This window comes from Tupaia chinensis, unplaced genomic scaffold (genome assembly GCF_000334495.1).
Source record: "Tupaia chinensis unplaced genomic scaffold, TupChi_1.0 Scaffold000066_1, whole genome shotgun sequence".
NCBI lineage: Eukaryota > Metazoa > Chordata > Mammalia > Scandentia > Tupaiidae > Tupaia > Tupaia belangeri.
Genome location: NW_006159525.1, coordinates 10,272,467 through 10,288,424, shown reverse-complemented (window position 1 = coordinate 10,288,424; position 15,958 = coordinate 10,272,467). Strand labels below are relative to the sequence as shown.

At 37.3% G+C, this 15,958-nt stretch overlaps 1 protein-coding gene across 12 annotated transcripts in view; it reads left to right on the top strand.

Annotated features, from left to right (window-relative positions):
- The window catches only part of MFF (mitochondrial fission factor), a 29,237-nt gene continuing 13,279 nt past the window's right edge, over positions 1–15,958 (top strand). For 5 of the 12 annotated variants that reach the window (XM_027766480.1, XM_006141952.2, XM_006141951.2 and 2 more), the window contains exons 1-7: positions 1–48; positions 3,261–3,372; positions 4,051–4,226; positions 5,151–5,371; positions 7,187–7,356; positions 10,170–10,258; positions 13,252–13,326. In XM_027766480.1, coding sequence (XP_027622281.1) covers positions 4,189–4,226; positions 5,151–5,371; positions 7,187–7,356; positions 10,170–10,258; positions 13,252–13,326 — 593 coding nt within the window. In that variant the 5' untranslated portion in view covers positions 1–48; positions 3,261–3,372; positions 4,051–4,188. The remainder of the gene's footprint in view (positions 49–3,260; positions 3,373–4,050; positions 4,227–5,150; positions 5,372–7,186; positions 7,357–10,169; positions 10,259–13,251; positions 13,327–15,958) is intronic. The other 7 variants (XM_006141955.2, XM_006141954.2, XM_006141953.2 and 4 more) reach the window with 3 other exon arrangements.

Genomic DNA, 15,958 nt, shown 5'->3' with positions numbered 1-15,958 from the left:
CGCCGGCGGGCGGCAGCCCTCGCCCGGGACCTTCCAGCGGGCGCAGGGGTGAGTGCAGACGTCTTCCCGACCCGGGACCCGCGTCCCCAGCCGCCCGCCCGGCCTAGCGCCGCGGCAGTGACCCTCGGGCGGGCAGAGGCCCGCGGGACCGCGGTGTCGCCCTGGCCGGACCCTGTCCTTATCGCCTCAGGACCTTGCTGCCCCTTTTGTCCCCAAGGAGACCCAGGGGGACCAGCACCGTCTCCCGCCAGTGTTTTCGGGCCAGCCTCCTCACGGTTTCTAGTTCGGTCCGGTTTTGCGGCCGAAGCCTGACTTTTCTGATTAGAGAGAGTTGAGGGTTTGGGAGGTCACAGCCCTGAGCTGGAACCCTGGGCTTTGCGAGTGCTCTTCATTCATCCGTCCCACTAGGCCCTGACCCCTGCAGTGTGACCTTGAGCCTGCGGTGTTTTAAAGTAGCTTTCTGATTTGTTTTGTGGGAAATACGTGTCCGAAAAGACAGGCCAGTGGTGGCATCCCGGGGGGTGGCACCCGCGGGAGGCTGCGGACCTCCAGGGAGGCCCTGTTAGTCTGTGCGCATCTTGCTGCAGGTGCTCGCTGGCGGTTGCTCGGCGCGTTTCCTTCCCGGGGCCCGGAATCTGGAGGAAAGCCCAGGATCCTGATGATCCGGAGCTCCCCTTCTAGGGAGAAAGAAACCCCTGGCCGCGGCCCACGAAGTTAGGGCAAGGTGCATTCTCCAGGGAAGAGCACGCTTCCAAAAGTCTCTAAACTGCTCATTTAAAAAGCGTTCCCAAACGTTAGACCGGTTGTATCCAGGCTTCCCACTCCTTGGAAGACGGAGTGATGAATGCTTTTTCTCCCTGGATGAAAAACACTTGTTTCCTTGTCAATTCTGTTACCTAATGAGATCTCCAAAGAAAACCCCGTAGGAAAATTAGGACGACTGAGCTGTGCTTAGCACCCTTTCCCCGTGTAATTAAGTGCAGTTTGGGAAACCTGTTACCTCCTGGGTTTCAAAGGCTTGTAAATTGGTTTTGCTATTTTTTTCCCAAGAGGAAATTGTGTGCCCTCTCTTTTCCTCTCTGATAGGGCTGCCTCATTTCGGATTACAGAGTTTAGCGGTCGTTTCCCTTCTGGCGTTGAAACTTTTCTGTAGGTTCATAACCTTATTTTCATTAATACAGATTTTTTTTTTCAGAAGTTTTAGTGACATTTCTTAAAAACTAAAGTTAACTCAGGATCACTATACTCTTGATGTTCTGATACAGCCATTTTTAGAGTCTAGTTGCTGTGAAAGATCCGAAACCTATTAAGAACCACAAACGCTGGACCAGCAGGTGGCGTGGTGATTAGGACACTGGACACTCCCACATGCCAAACCATGGTTCAAGTCCTGGACCTGGTAGCTTGCTTTCTCACTTTCCCTCTCTGAGTGTGTGTCTCTCCCTGGTCAAATTAAAAATAAAAAAAAAAAGAATAAATAAAATTAAGTAATTCTTAAAAAAAGAAAAAAACCCACAAACTAGATCCACACAGTAAGTGATAAACAACTGGAGGTTTTGCCTTGCAAGTTGGAGAATTATATAAATCTTGCAGTTGCAGTCAGTTTGACCAAGTTGTTTCAGTGACTTCCTATTTTCTGGGTTCCAGTGTTCTAAATGGAAAGTGAGAAACTTGAGTCATTGTGACCCCAAACTGGTACACTATCCACCGTTGGTATGTGACTTGATTCTAGGTGATAGGTGAATAAGAATTTTTTGCAGTAATTGTAAACGTAATTATTACATGTTATGTTACTGATTTATATCTATTTATACGTATATGTAAATGTATGTAAATACACATACACCAAGTGTATAGTTTAAGGTCATGAATAAAATACATTTATTTAAGATTTTTAAAAGTTGGCGGTGTAATGATTACATTGGACTCCCACGTGGGCAATCATAGTTCGAGTCTCAGACTGGCAACTTGAAACTCAGGCCAGTATGTATGCTTGAGTGCCCAAAATCCTGAGAGGAAAGTGGAGAAGGGATTGCTGGAACCCCCCAACCCCCAAGGGGTTATTTCCCGCTTTCTGTCTCTGGAGAGCGCAGGCACCCTATAACAAAAATCTCTCAAAAAAAAAAGAACGAAAAGAAAATTTGAGTAAGAGTTAATATACTGTGAATATAAAGAAGAAAAATGGAATTGGTAAGTAAGTTACTGATGCTTGGGAACCACTGGACTTAGCCGAAATCATCTCTGATTCTGAAAGAGACTTTTATCATTGGCTATATAACAGAGAATCAGGTACTGGCTGCCTACTAGATTCTAAGTGACAGGATTTCTAGAGTTAACATCATCTTAACCCCAAATTGGCTTATTTCTTGCCATAATATTTTACCAAAAATGCCGTGGTTTAGTGAGGAGGGAGTGACATTTTTGTACTGTTTTACATAAGCAAAATCTCTATAATCAGGACAGTACGGTGTTGAATCTTAGTAGAGAAACTCTGTTTACTTTTTAAATTCTGGTAATTCAGCTCCAGGAGAATTCGACTGTCCCAGAAGTTGACTTTTCAGTATCAGCCTTAATGTTCAAGTCTGTGACCTTCGGCAAACTCAGAGATTCTCAGATGTTGCAATGGAATGAAATGTTGAGACCTGTGAGTTGGAGTAGTTGGAAAGTTAATAAGGAGACTGAAATGCAATGAAGGGAATGCAGAGAACAGCAGATTTAAAGAGATAATGTGGTTTTAGCAATTTGTATCTCCTCATTAGAATTAAATTTATATTGTCTCAAGTCTGTAATCCTTTTGAGACAGCTCATTTTTGGTGTTAGATCTGAGTATAAGCTTTTATTTTGCTTCAGATACACACAAGTATTAGAGGAGCATCTCGTCCAGAACGATGCATCAAAATTGGTAGTAGAGGTTTCCGCAGGGACCGTGGGTGAGTGAGCCTAGGATCAGATGGGATATGTCATTTTCTCTGTTCTTGTGTGCTGTGTACCATATGCAATTATTCCTGGCTCAAATTTCAGACATTTTAAGTGAATGCAGATTTATTCAAAATAGTTTTTCCTCCATGACATGTATGTGTATAGAGCCCTGTCTGTGGGACTGTAATTGGTGGTAAGCTTGTTAATTTTTTCTTTATTCTTTTATTGGTTTCTTAAAGTCCTGTGTCTTTGTGATGTATCATTTGGAGAATTTCCAACAATGAATCCCTAATACTGGTACCATCTAGTTTCTCAATTAGCCCCCTGTTTTTCTCCCCCAGGGATAAAAGTGCCTCTAATTCCAGCACATGCACACTGAAACAAGTTAAAGGATTTAATATGAAGCACAGGAGCAGATAGTGCCAAATAGCAAGCAGTAGTTGGTACACATTTGTGAGTAAAAATTTTCTCTTTTGGCTCTCGTTTCTAAATCTTTAAATCATCTGCATGCTAAATCATTAAAATTCAGACATTTTGGTAAAGAGTAAAAGAAACTAGCTAGCAGTTGATATCAAACCAGTTGTCAGGGCTCTCCCAAGCATCTCAGTGTGGTAGAGCTTACGGTGTAGAAATTCTCTCTGACATGAAGTTTACCGTACATTCCGAGGAGTGGTAAACACGTGTGTACTGTCTCTTAATTTTTTTACTGCCCTTAGTTTATTTCTTTTTTATGAAACTATTACTCATCAAATTTTTAGGCTACCTCAGATATGTTTACTTTTATCCCTGTGTTCTCTCTATGGTTTCTTTATTTGTACTTGATCTTCAAAAAGGTTTTTCTTCCTCCTTTGGAATGCAATGATTAGAGGACTTTTATGGCAGAGGGTTTTTTTTTTTTTAAATATTATTTAACATTCATATAACACTGCAATCATATAATAGTGACTATACTTAAAATTGTCTTTGATTTTCAAAGTAACTTTGTTTAGGACAAATCTCGAAATTGATTTCTTAAAACAAGCCCCAAGCCATTTTTAAGTCCAAAAATTTAAGTAGCTATTTACTTTTACACATAGTTTTCTTGTGAAATGAATTGTTCAAATACTGATTTTTATTCTTTCTTTTTTACAGCTGGAAAAGCAGTGTCCGTGTTGTTATGTACACCTCCAAAAAAAGTTCAGATCTGTAGGGGAATTGTTGTGTAAAGTAAACTGAACTACAGGGTAGCAGGATTGTAGTAGCTATTGTAGACGTGTATTTACTGTTAAAATGAGTAAACGAACAAGCAGTGACTCACCACTAGGAAGGTCAGTGACATTTTATTCAGTTGAGCTGGTATTATAGGTTTGAGAGAGTGGCTTTTCAGCTGATTGCCTCAGCTAACCATCCTCTTATACTTTCATCATTGGTGTTTTGTATTTGGGGGCAACGTTTTTTTCTACTGCATTTCTCTGTGGTCATGGGTCCCTCTCCAGCTTAGAAGGTTACTCAATGCATTTGTACTGTCTTTAACAAGAAAAGCATATTATGCTTTTGCACACAAATACGATAAATAACAAAATAATAGTGTAAAACTTTCTCTCAAAATGTGAACGCACATGTTAAGAATTTATTAATGCAGATTCTGTATTTGGCATTCATTGCATCTCAGTCATGAGATATATGTTCAGTAAGTGAAGTTTTAGTTTGTATGATGTGATTTTTTTTCAGGGAGTTGTTGTTTTGTATTGTTTTGTTTTTAGTAAATTCAAAACTAACCTTGCTTACCTTTTGAGTCTGATGTTTATCATTTGAAGTTTTTTGTTTTCTTTTCATGCATGACAGCAATTTCTGATTTCATTTTTATAAAGTGCAGCAGCTTTCCCTCCCATGCGCAAGTTGAAAAGTTTAAATTTCAGACATTTCTGAGTTATAAGCAGCATGCATTTCTGTTCTGCAAAGAGAGTATGTATGTGTGTGTCTACATTTCTGTTGCAGTTCTGTAGTAATTCAAATAAATTGCTCCTAAGCGATATCCTCAAGGTACAATTTCTAGTGATAAGAGAGCATTTTGTTGAGGAAATACATTTTCTTTCATCTTTTGGGGTTTTTTCCTTTGTATCTACTTATTACTCACAACTGAGAAGTTTCCTTTGACTCCTTTTAGAAGGTGTTGTCATCTAACCTCAAATGTAGAGGAGACTGATATTTTCGTGGTCAGTCACACCTGTCTTTAAATGTACCTTCCACAGGGTGAGTGGGGCAGCATTTCCTTCTCCCACTGCTGCTGAGATGGCGGAAATTAGTCGAATTCAGTATGAAATGGAATACACCGAAGGCATTAGTCAGCGAATGAGGGTTCCAGAAAAATTAAAAGTAGCACCACCAAATGCTGACCTGGAACAAGGATTCCAAGAAGGAGTTCCAAATGCTAGTGTGATAATGCAGGTTCCAGAGAGGATTGTTGTAGCAGGTATTTCATATTTGTTTAGAAAGTTGCCTGATAAATTTATGTTGCATATATTTTTATGAAAATTTATGGGTTTTTCAAAAATATTATTTAGAAAAGAAGTTACAAAATATAACTTACATTTTCAAATTTCAGTTCATTACAGTAGTTTGAATTTCAAACAAACAGTAGGTTTTCTGTTTTTGTTTGCTAATTTGCCAGAGGGCCTGTGTGCTTGCCAGGAGAGAGAGAAAGTGAGAAAGCAACCCCCGTGAGAGATGGTCATTCCACAGACCCTTCTCCTCCATCTCTCTCTTCGACATTCTGGGCATACATACACAGACACACACACACACACACACACACACACACACACACACTCCTGATGTGTTTTTCAAGCCTCCAGGTCTGGGACTTGAACCACATGGACAGCCATGTGGGATCCAGCCATCCTGACCACCATGCCACTGGCTGTCCCCAAATAGTAGTTTTTAATAATTCAACTAATTTTTAAAATTTTACAAACATAAACTATATAGGTTTTTAAGGGTGTTTTTAATAAGTTTTGATAAATGCACACCTATGTAGCCACTATTAACATCATCCAGGTGCAGAAATTTCTCTAACCCAAAAGGTCCCCTCTGTGGTAGCCTTTCTCAGTCTCTATTCCTCAACTCTAGCCAACCATAATTTCCGTTCTGTAACCAGAGATTAGAATTATCTTTCTTAAAGTTTCGTATAAATGAAATCATACAGTATATACTCTTTTGTCTAGCTTCTTTTGTTTAGCATAATGTTTTTGTGATTAGTCCATTTAATTGCAAGTAACAATTGCTCATTATTGAGTAATATTCTACTTTGCTGATACACTGTAATTTCTTCAGCCATTCATCTGTTGATGGACATTTGAATTGTTTCTTGTTTTGGGCTATTAGGAATAAAGTTGCTGTGCATATTCAGATTCAGACATTAGTGAGCTCATATATTTTCATATCTCTATTAATAGAATCACATGATTGAAAAGCTGCCAACTTATTTTCTAGATTATTGTACTGTGTTACATTCTCATCAGTGTTGTATGAGAGTTTTAGTTGTTCCACATCTTATCACTATTTTATATTGAATGTTTTTCATTTTAGCCATTCAGTAGATGTGGGGTGGCATTTCATTGTGATTTTATTGTGTTCTATTTCCCTGATGAGTAATAATTTTGAATGTCTGCTCATATGTTTTTTTGGCCATTTATATATCTTGTTTACAATGTATCCATATGTGTTGCCAGATTGAAAACTTGGATGTTACAAGAATTCTTTATATATTCTGGACACCAATTTTTGGTTATATATGTAGGTATTGTGTAATTTCTTATTATTTCTCAACTGCTTCAATAGATATTAGTGAAGTATCAGTTCTTATGTTGAAAGTGAAGTTTGAAAAAAACGAATGCTTGTAAGACAGGTTAATAATACAAAAGCAGGGGACCAGCAGTTAGCGTATTGGCTATGTCGCTGGACTCCCACATAGTCGACTGCGGTTCGCGTCCCAGACCCGGTGGCTTAAACTCAAGCCGGGCGCGTGTGCGTGCGTGCCCAAGATCCCGAGAGGAGAATGGAGGAGAAGGGATTGCGATGTGGCCATCCCCCCTGGGGGGTGATTTCTCGCTTTCTGTCTCTCTGTCTCTCTCTGTCTGTCTGGCGAGCGCACGTGCCCTATAGCAAAAACCTCTCCAAAAAAAAGAGAAAAAAATAATAATACAAAAGTGGAAGAATGTGAATATATTTTAACAAAACCATCATTTTTAAAAATCTTTTCTTTGGTTTTTGTTTTGTTTTCTCCTAGGAAATAATGAAGACACTTCATTTTCAAGACCAGCAGATCTTGATCTTATTCAGTCAACTCCCTTTAAACCTCTGGCACTAAAAACACCACCTCGTGTTCTCACACTAAGTGAAAGACCACTAGATTTTCTGGATTTAGAAAGACCACCTCCAACCCCTCAAAATGAAGAAGTAAGTTGAATTTTAACATCAGCTGAATTTGAAGTATGTAGACAAAAATAAAAGTTAAAGAGAAGCCGATAGGCTGTAAGTCATATTATTAGTGATATGTAGCACAATCATACCATGGAACATTGATTAATAGTAATCAGTGAATTAGTAGTAATCAATTACAGAATTAATAGTAATCAATGGTCCATGGAAAGATTGTGCTACATATTGCTGATAATATGATTTATAAATACCCTCATTTTTTTATTTGTTTGCTTAATTTAAATTGTATATTTCAGGGAAATGAAAAATGTGTGGAAAGTTTTTTGGAAGGTCTTGAAGGATAGCAATAAAAGCTTAGGTGTTACATCTTAAATACAGAAAAGTTGGGACGCTTAGCAGTTAGAGAAAATGAATGCATCATTTTGTTATAAAATTGAGCAAAGAAAGCTCCTTTTCCCTAGATGCTACTCATTCTTGCTTCTTGATGAAAGATTTCTACTGAGTTAGCCACTGTACCACATAATGTGAATACCCTGCTGACCTAAATATAGTAGCATGGACTAGTAAGGTGTTAGAGCAGAGTTTAAATCTTATCTCTGTCCTTGAGTTAGAGCCAGCTTTTTTAATCTTTCTGTGATGACTTTAGTTAGTTGCATCTTCATTTTAGCTTCCGAACTGCTAACACATGTAGGTTTTTATTGATAACAGTACTTCTTACGTCTGGTTTTATTGATAACAGTACTTCCTACGTTTGGTTTCATTTTTCTCATGTGTAGTCCTTTCAGAAGACAGTGAAGTATCTACCTAATTTAAGTCAATGCAGTTTCCTAGGACTAGGCGTGGCATTTTTTTAGATCATAAGTTTCTCCTGCAATAATTGAGGTGATAATGCTCAGAGGTGCCAGTTTGGACATTCTAGGTATTTGCATGGGGAAAAGCACTATGTTTGAGCATTTATATTGCAAAAAAGGCACTAAGATAACTTGCAGAAAATTATTTAACAAACATTTTTTGAGCTTTTATGTGTATGAAACTACGAAGACCTAGTTCCTGTTCTTGAAAAGTTTACTCTCCACTTGGTCACAGCAGGACAATGGTATGTGTGAGAAAGAGATCTCAATAAACACATAAGATTTTAAAGCTCTCCGATGGCAAAGAATAATAAAAGATATAATGGTTACCCAAAGCCAAAGATGTTACAGGAGGCTCCCTATTAGAGGTCCAGCTTCTCAGCTCCCCAAAGTACCCAACGAAAAGTGTCTTGGAGTGAGGAATCTCTGGAGAGGGTCTCTGCCTGTGCTATTCTTCAGGCTTTGCTTTTTTGTTTGCTTGTTTGTTGTTTAAGGGTTTTTGTTTGGGTCATTTTATCTGATCTCTCTGCTCCCTGAAACTACTTTAGTCGTTTTTGTCTATTGCAGCATATAAGTGATCGAAAGTAGCCAGGTACTTTGCTCAGTGATTTCTTTAAGAGTACGTAAAGAAAAGTTTACTAGGATTGCCCTGACTAGACTTTAGCATTTGACTAAATGGAGTTCACTCCTGCAACTATTGTGATAGTCAGATGTGATAAATGCCCAGAGTGTATGGCACCAGGCTGAAAAACAGGCTGAGAATTAATTTGTCTTCCCTCATCATTTCCTGTCCCGCTTAATCTTTCTCACCACGTAGCAACAAGAATGATTCCGATTTAATAGATGGTTTCATCTTCATGCCTGTTATACAGAAGAGCTGTTCTGCTGTAGAACAAGCAGCTGCAATGTGGTTCTTTCATATAGCAGGGATTGGGATGAGTCATCTTTTATGGTTATCTACTGCTAGATAACAGACCAACCTAAACTCAGTGGTTTAAAACAAAACCAAAGAAGAAAATGTTTATATTATTCATGAATGTTGTGGGTTAGGAATTTGCAGTGGGCATAATGAGGAAAGCTTATTTCTGTTCCCCAGTGTTTGGAACCTAAATTGGGAAGTCCCAAAGGCTAAGGATGACTGGAGTTGCAGTCATCTGAAGGCTCGCTCACTCACATGTCACTTGATACTAGCTGTTATGTCGGACCTCCCCTAGGTTTGCTGGCAGGTGCACTTAAACCTGGCCTTCCTATGTGGCTGTTTGGGCTTCTTCACATCATGGCGCCATGTTTCAAGCACCCTGGGAGGATGACAGAGCCGTATTGTTACTATAACCTAGCCTCAGAAGGCACACTGCATCTTCTACAGCAGTTGTCAGCCTACCCAATGTCAAGGGATGGTAACATAGATCCTATCTTTTAATAGAGGAATGTCAAAGATACATTTTGTAAAAAGAGCATGCAAAATGGAAGGTTGTGGTCATTCTTAAATGCTAAAACCATTAGGCTTCTAGGTACTTTTTTAGTTTAGGTTTCAAATACCTAACCAAATCTGAATTTGTTTTAACCCTAGAAGCCAAGAAAGAACATGTGTGTGTAACATAGATACATTCCATTTCCTACAATATATGTATCTTTAAAAATTATTGTAAATTGTTCTTATAATTAATAAAAGTGTATAAATAAATTAAAACAGAAAATAATCTTACCATGTAAGATCAATACTTTAAAAGAAACCAAGGTAGCTTTTATCCTAAAGTAAATAGGCATTCTCAAATGGATCTGCATTTTAATAAGTAGGGTATTTTTAACAAGGCTATCTGTATGATATCACATGCTTGGCAGCAGTTCTTGGTTGCCTTTTTTTTATTATATTCTTTGTAAATTTTGTGAGTAGGCTTAGATTAAGGGGGTTTTTTGATGCTAAGCAACTACTAGGCTACTAAGAATGTTTTCTATTTCCTTGTCTTTGTGCCTTCATAGATCCGTGCAGTTGGCAGGCTAAAACGAGAACGCTCTATGAGTGAAAATGCTGTTCGCCAAAATGGACAGCTGTCCAGAAATGATTCCATGTGAGTAGAACTTCTAAGCACTGGATTGCATTTATATATGCTTTCTGAGTATATTGTCTTTACTCATCTTTGTCTAGATAATGTCTTCCCATAGTTTTTGAAATCTCATACATTTACATCAGTTTTCTCAGTTTTGCAGTGTTTTTTTCTTTTTTTCCTTAGTTTTTTTACTCTGGCTATTTTATTAATTATGAGAATTTGTCAGTAACATTAATCTCTTCTGTGTAAATACGATTTGCTTATTTGGAAAATCTATGGAGTATTCAGTACTTAAGACAAATTGGTAAATGTAAGTACTTAGTTACATACAGTCTTCAAGAATGTTTAGCGTGTAGGTTGAAAAATAAAAAGGAAAACACAATATGGAATGTCTCCTATTCAAGGTGTTCGGGTCCTCATAAGAGTGTGAGCCAGCCTTTTCTACCTCTGCTTATAATGAGCTATGGTCAGCAATGTGTCACACACACGCGAATCTTTATTTTTACTTTACTAGACTATTTCTTAGCCTTCTACTTACTGATTCATTGAATTATTAGGCCTCTTTAATTAAAAAAAAAAAAAAAGTCCTGTAAAGAACTATTTGTTTAAACCTTTCTTTCTCATTCAGTTATATAATCATGCCCTGATCTTAAAGGTACCACAAGATTTTTTTTTATCAGAAAATGCTTTTGATTGTTTTGTTAAAATTAATAGATTTTTACAAGTAAAATATTCTTTGAAAACTGGTCAGACTTTTATATCTCAAAGCCATTAATAGATTATTTAGATTGTTTATATAAATTATTATTTCTTCTTCAATTTTTTAGTTTTTACAAACTCAGCATGAACCATTTGTGATGCCAAACTCCATATTAGCTTCTGTGAGAGCTCTAAACTTGCAACGCTAGATAAAAGCAACACATTTCATTTTTAAAAGTTTGGTTGACTAGAGCACAATACAGTTACACTATTTATAGTATGCCATATTAAGTTCTAGTCATAGTTTGATCCTGTCTTTTGATACGGGGAAGCAGAAGGGACTTTGATGGGATAGGGTCTTTAATTTTCAGGGTAGAGAAAAGTATTTTTTTCATTTGGTTTTGTCCTTACTTGAAGAAGTCTTATGAACTGTTAATAGTTCATTACTGTTTCAGTCAGTTGGTGAAGTTCTAATTCGAATATTAATTACTCGCTTACTTTATTGAAATCCCAGTACTTAGGAGTCCATTAGGTGCAAAGGAGAACTGTATCTGCTCTGATTTCTTAACGGATCTTGAAATGTTTCTTAAAGTAGTTGCAGTCATTTTAAAAAGTTAAATGGGAAGAGAATAAGTTAAAATGAATATATATCTCCTTCAGGGAAGATTTTTTTTTTGAGAGAGAGATTTTTGCTATAAGATAGGTGCATTAGCTGGAGAGACAAAGATACAGAAAGTGAACCACACTGTAATCCCTTCTCCTCTCGGGATCTCAGGCACACATGCACACACACTTGGACCACATGAGATTCCAGCTATGTAACCATTACACCATCTGCTAGTCCCTAAACTTTTTTTTTTTTTTAAGGACTTTTTTTCTTTTTTTGGCCAGAAGGCACATGCACTCACCAGAGATAGAGAAAAAAACCCCAGGAGGGTCTAGTCATGCCACAGCCCTTTTTCCTTCATTTCTCCATCCCATCAACTTGAACATGCATGCATAGGGGTCAGAATTCGAACCAAGGTCAGCCATGTGGAATCCAACTCCATATAGAGTACACTTAACCACTGTACTGTGGGCTGACCCTTCAAATTATTATGAATGTGAACGTTTTAATGATGAATTATGTATTACCTTGAATGTATCTGGCTGGCAGTGCTGCCAACAGGCCCAGAAATCCATTAGTCTGGAGTACTTCCAGATACCACACAAATGCTGAGAAGGCTAGGGGAGCTTCTTGATCTGTAGTAGCTTGTCGGAATAATTAAGCATACACCTAAGGTCATTAATTATTTTCTGTTTGTAATATTTACTTTTTTTATGTCAGCAAAGGTTTCTGGTAAACTTTTCTACTATATAGATATGGCTTACTATTCAGGTCTTTCTTTGACATTTCATATGAATAAAATAAAGATAGGATAATTTTAGTATGGCATCACTTTTGTTTTATTCTCATAAAATATATACATTATTGATAGCGAGTTCAGCTGAAGAGAAAGGAAATAGTTCTATTATGTATGAAAACCAGCCCAGTGAAGTATGATGTAGAATAGTTCATGGATCTTTTTGCACTTACCTAATAACATGAAGTTTCTCATAATAGAAAGGATTAACTGCTAAAATCGTATTCTCTTTTTTTCTTTAAGTTGCTTTAATGGCAATTTTCTAATAAAACTGAACACCTTATGTTTTGAAAATCTGACTTTTGGTGTAAGAATAACATGAATCTTTATGCATTCTTGCTGTGAACTGTTTATATTGCTCAACCATGATTTATAGTTGATCTGTATGTTACCATGTTATGGGAAAATATTTAATGATCTTTTTGTTAATAATGTAACCCTTCCCTTTCTTCTACCATTATTAATTTTTTAATCAAATTCATCTTTAAGAATCTTTTACTAACTTCGGGATTTTTGTTTAATGAGCATATTACGTATTCAGTGTTAATGTGGTAAGGAAGAAACCGTTAATACAGTACAGCTATATCTTCTATGAAAGTAATTACTAAACTTTTACTATCTTTAACTGCTGAAGACTTTTGTAATGTGACATTGATTACACATTACTGTGCATGAACCTTTGCCAGCCTCCACTTAATTTTATTCTGTGGCTTTAAGAATAGAAGTGCACACAGGTATGAGAACAGGAGCACTGGCCTTTGGCCTTCATTTTCTTAATTTCTTTGACGAGGCAGTAGGACTGATTATTGTTGGCTTTGGCACAAAAGTGAAGTCTGACCAGTAGAACCATATCTAGCTTTTCCTTCGTGTTACAAAAGCTGAATGTGTAAAAGAGCATAATTATTATTTAAGGTGGCACAGATCAGATTCTGCCCCAAGAAATAAAATTTCAAGGTTCCAGGCACCGATTTCTGCACCGGAGTACACGTAAGATTTTATCTGCTCTGCTTTTCACAAGTGGGACTTACTTTAGTTTTGCAGGCTTATGGTCTTAATCTGTTTCACCAGGTAATTGGCATATAATACCCTAATGTTCTTACTGTTTGGCTTTTTATTACCTCTGTTTCAGGATTTCTCAAACTGTCATCATACACATTATTAACCAAAAACAGTAATTAGATCAGCTAAGGGAGTTGTATATAATTTGGGGTATATTGGTAAAAGGAAAATGGAATAATTTACACACAAGAACCAAGCATCCTTTTCCATTTTCATTATTTTGCCTTGCTTGAAGTATTAATTCTCTATGGATTCAATTTAACCATCTTCAGTAATTCCAATATTTGTTAAATTTTTTGAGACAGATTTTTGCTATAGGGCACATGTGCTTATTGGAGAGACAGAGAGACAGAGACAGAAAATGAGAAATCACCCCCCAGGGGGTATGGCCACGCCATAATCTCTTCTCCTCCATTCTCCTTTCAGGATTTTGGGCATGCGCACACACGTGCCCAGCGTGAGTTTAAGCCACTGGGTCTGTGACTCAGACCATGGTCAACTATGTAGGAGTCCAGCAGTATAACTTTTGGCCATCCGCTGGTCTCTCAATGTTCTTTTTTTTTTTTTTTTTGAGTTTTTTTTGCTTTCGGGCGCACACGCTCACCAGACAGACAGAGAGACAGAAAGCGAAAAATCAATGGCCACGCCACAATCCCTTCTCCATTCTCCTCTTGGGATCTTGGGCACACATGCACACGCACCCTGCGTGAGTTTTAATTCACGGGTCTGGGATATGAACCACGGTCGACTACGTGGGAGTCCAGCGATATAGCCATGACACTAACTGCTGGTCCCTCAATCTTCTTTTTTAATTTCAGTGCACTATCTCTTTTTTAAATTTATTTTGACCCAGAAGGAGGATGGAGTCTTACATGTGGTTTTTAATTTCTTAAGTTAAAATTAGGCTTAGAAGAAATTTTTTAGATCTTAAAATAATTTTCTTGGCATCATTCTTATGTGTGACAAAATAAGGTGTGGGAATGACTGACCTCTCGTGAGGGAGTACTGTAGAGTGCAGTATAAGAATTCTCATTGGCTAATGTCATTCTTAAGAAACAGAAGAAACCACACTGACCACAAATAGTCTGTTTCTAGAAACAAGTAAATTGCGTTAGACAGTGGCAACAAATTAAACTTTTCTATTTAAAATTTCAAGAGAAATATCCTTTTCTTTTTACTATTTTATTTTTTGAAAGAGGCTGATATCTCGCAAAGAGGTTAATATCACAGTTTGAGAAACATTATTCCTGTCAAAACTCATCAGGGAAGGAGGCACTTCACTTGGAACTTACCTTGTAATAATGTCATGGTTATGCCAAGTAAATTTTAAATTCTAATTCTGACTCTGGCTTGTGTTTACTTAACTGTTAAAAGATTTCATGTAAGCATGAGGTAGAGCTGTTACTACTAGTGAAATATCATGGTAACCATCAGTGCTTTCTTCAAAATTTTCTAATCTTATATTTTAAAAGCTAAAGTTGAGGTGTTGCTGTTTATAATACTCCGGGATCAACTTATTCATCAAAGTGTATTTTTATTAAATTATTAATATTATGATTTTGCTTAAATAATCTTAGTGTCTTTGCAATATCTTTCATGATAGTTCACTTCTCAAAACGAACAGCAAAAACAGAATGTCACTGAAGTTTGGCTGAGTGCACGCGTGGATGGCACTGGGACCCGATTCTAAAAGCTGTTCTCATAGTTCACACCATGAGAGCACGTTCCACTTAGTGTCAGACCAGTTGCTAAAATGGGGCTTATTTTTGTTCTTAAATGTATTCATTAAAAAGCATTTAAATTACTTAAAGCTTAAAAACAGAAAAAGACGTACTGAATTATTTATTATTTATTACTTTGATTATTAAGGTAGTTTTGCTTATGATACGGTCATTCATCTCTTCTGTAGGTAGAAATAAATAAACAACCAAAAATGGTCATTAATTTAAGAAATACTTCCTATTCTCTTTTTCCTGTTTATGGAGGATTGCCATGTAAAATATGAAAAGTTAAATTTCTTCCTTATCTTTGAAACTTTAATTTCCTTTAAGAAGCAAACAGAAATCCAAAAATTTTTTTTGAGAGATTTTTTCTATCAGGCGCATCCGCTCATGGGAGAGACAGAGACAGAGAGACAGAAAGCAATAAATCACCTCCCCCCACCCCCGGGAGATATGACCACACTGCAGTCCCTTCTTCATTCTCCTCTTGGGATTTTGGGCATGCATGTACATGTGCCTGGTTTGAGTCTTAAGCCCCCAGGTCCAGGACTTGAACAGCGGTCAACTACTTGGGATTTCAGTGACGTAACTGTTACGCCATCTGCTAGTGCCCCACATATATTTTTGATGTTGGTCTTTGATGAAATTATTATCTTTACTAGTATTAAGAAAACTTAATTTTGTCTTTTATCTTTCCACTTAAGTGTTTAAGTTACAGTTGAGGATCATGTAAGGTTTTTCCCATGTATTTCCATGTTTCAATTTCACATGATCATAAAAGCTAAAATTGGAAGAGAGCTCGTATATTTAATTAGAGTCCAAACTTCTGAGCACTCCAT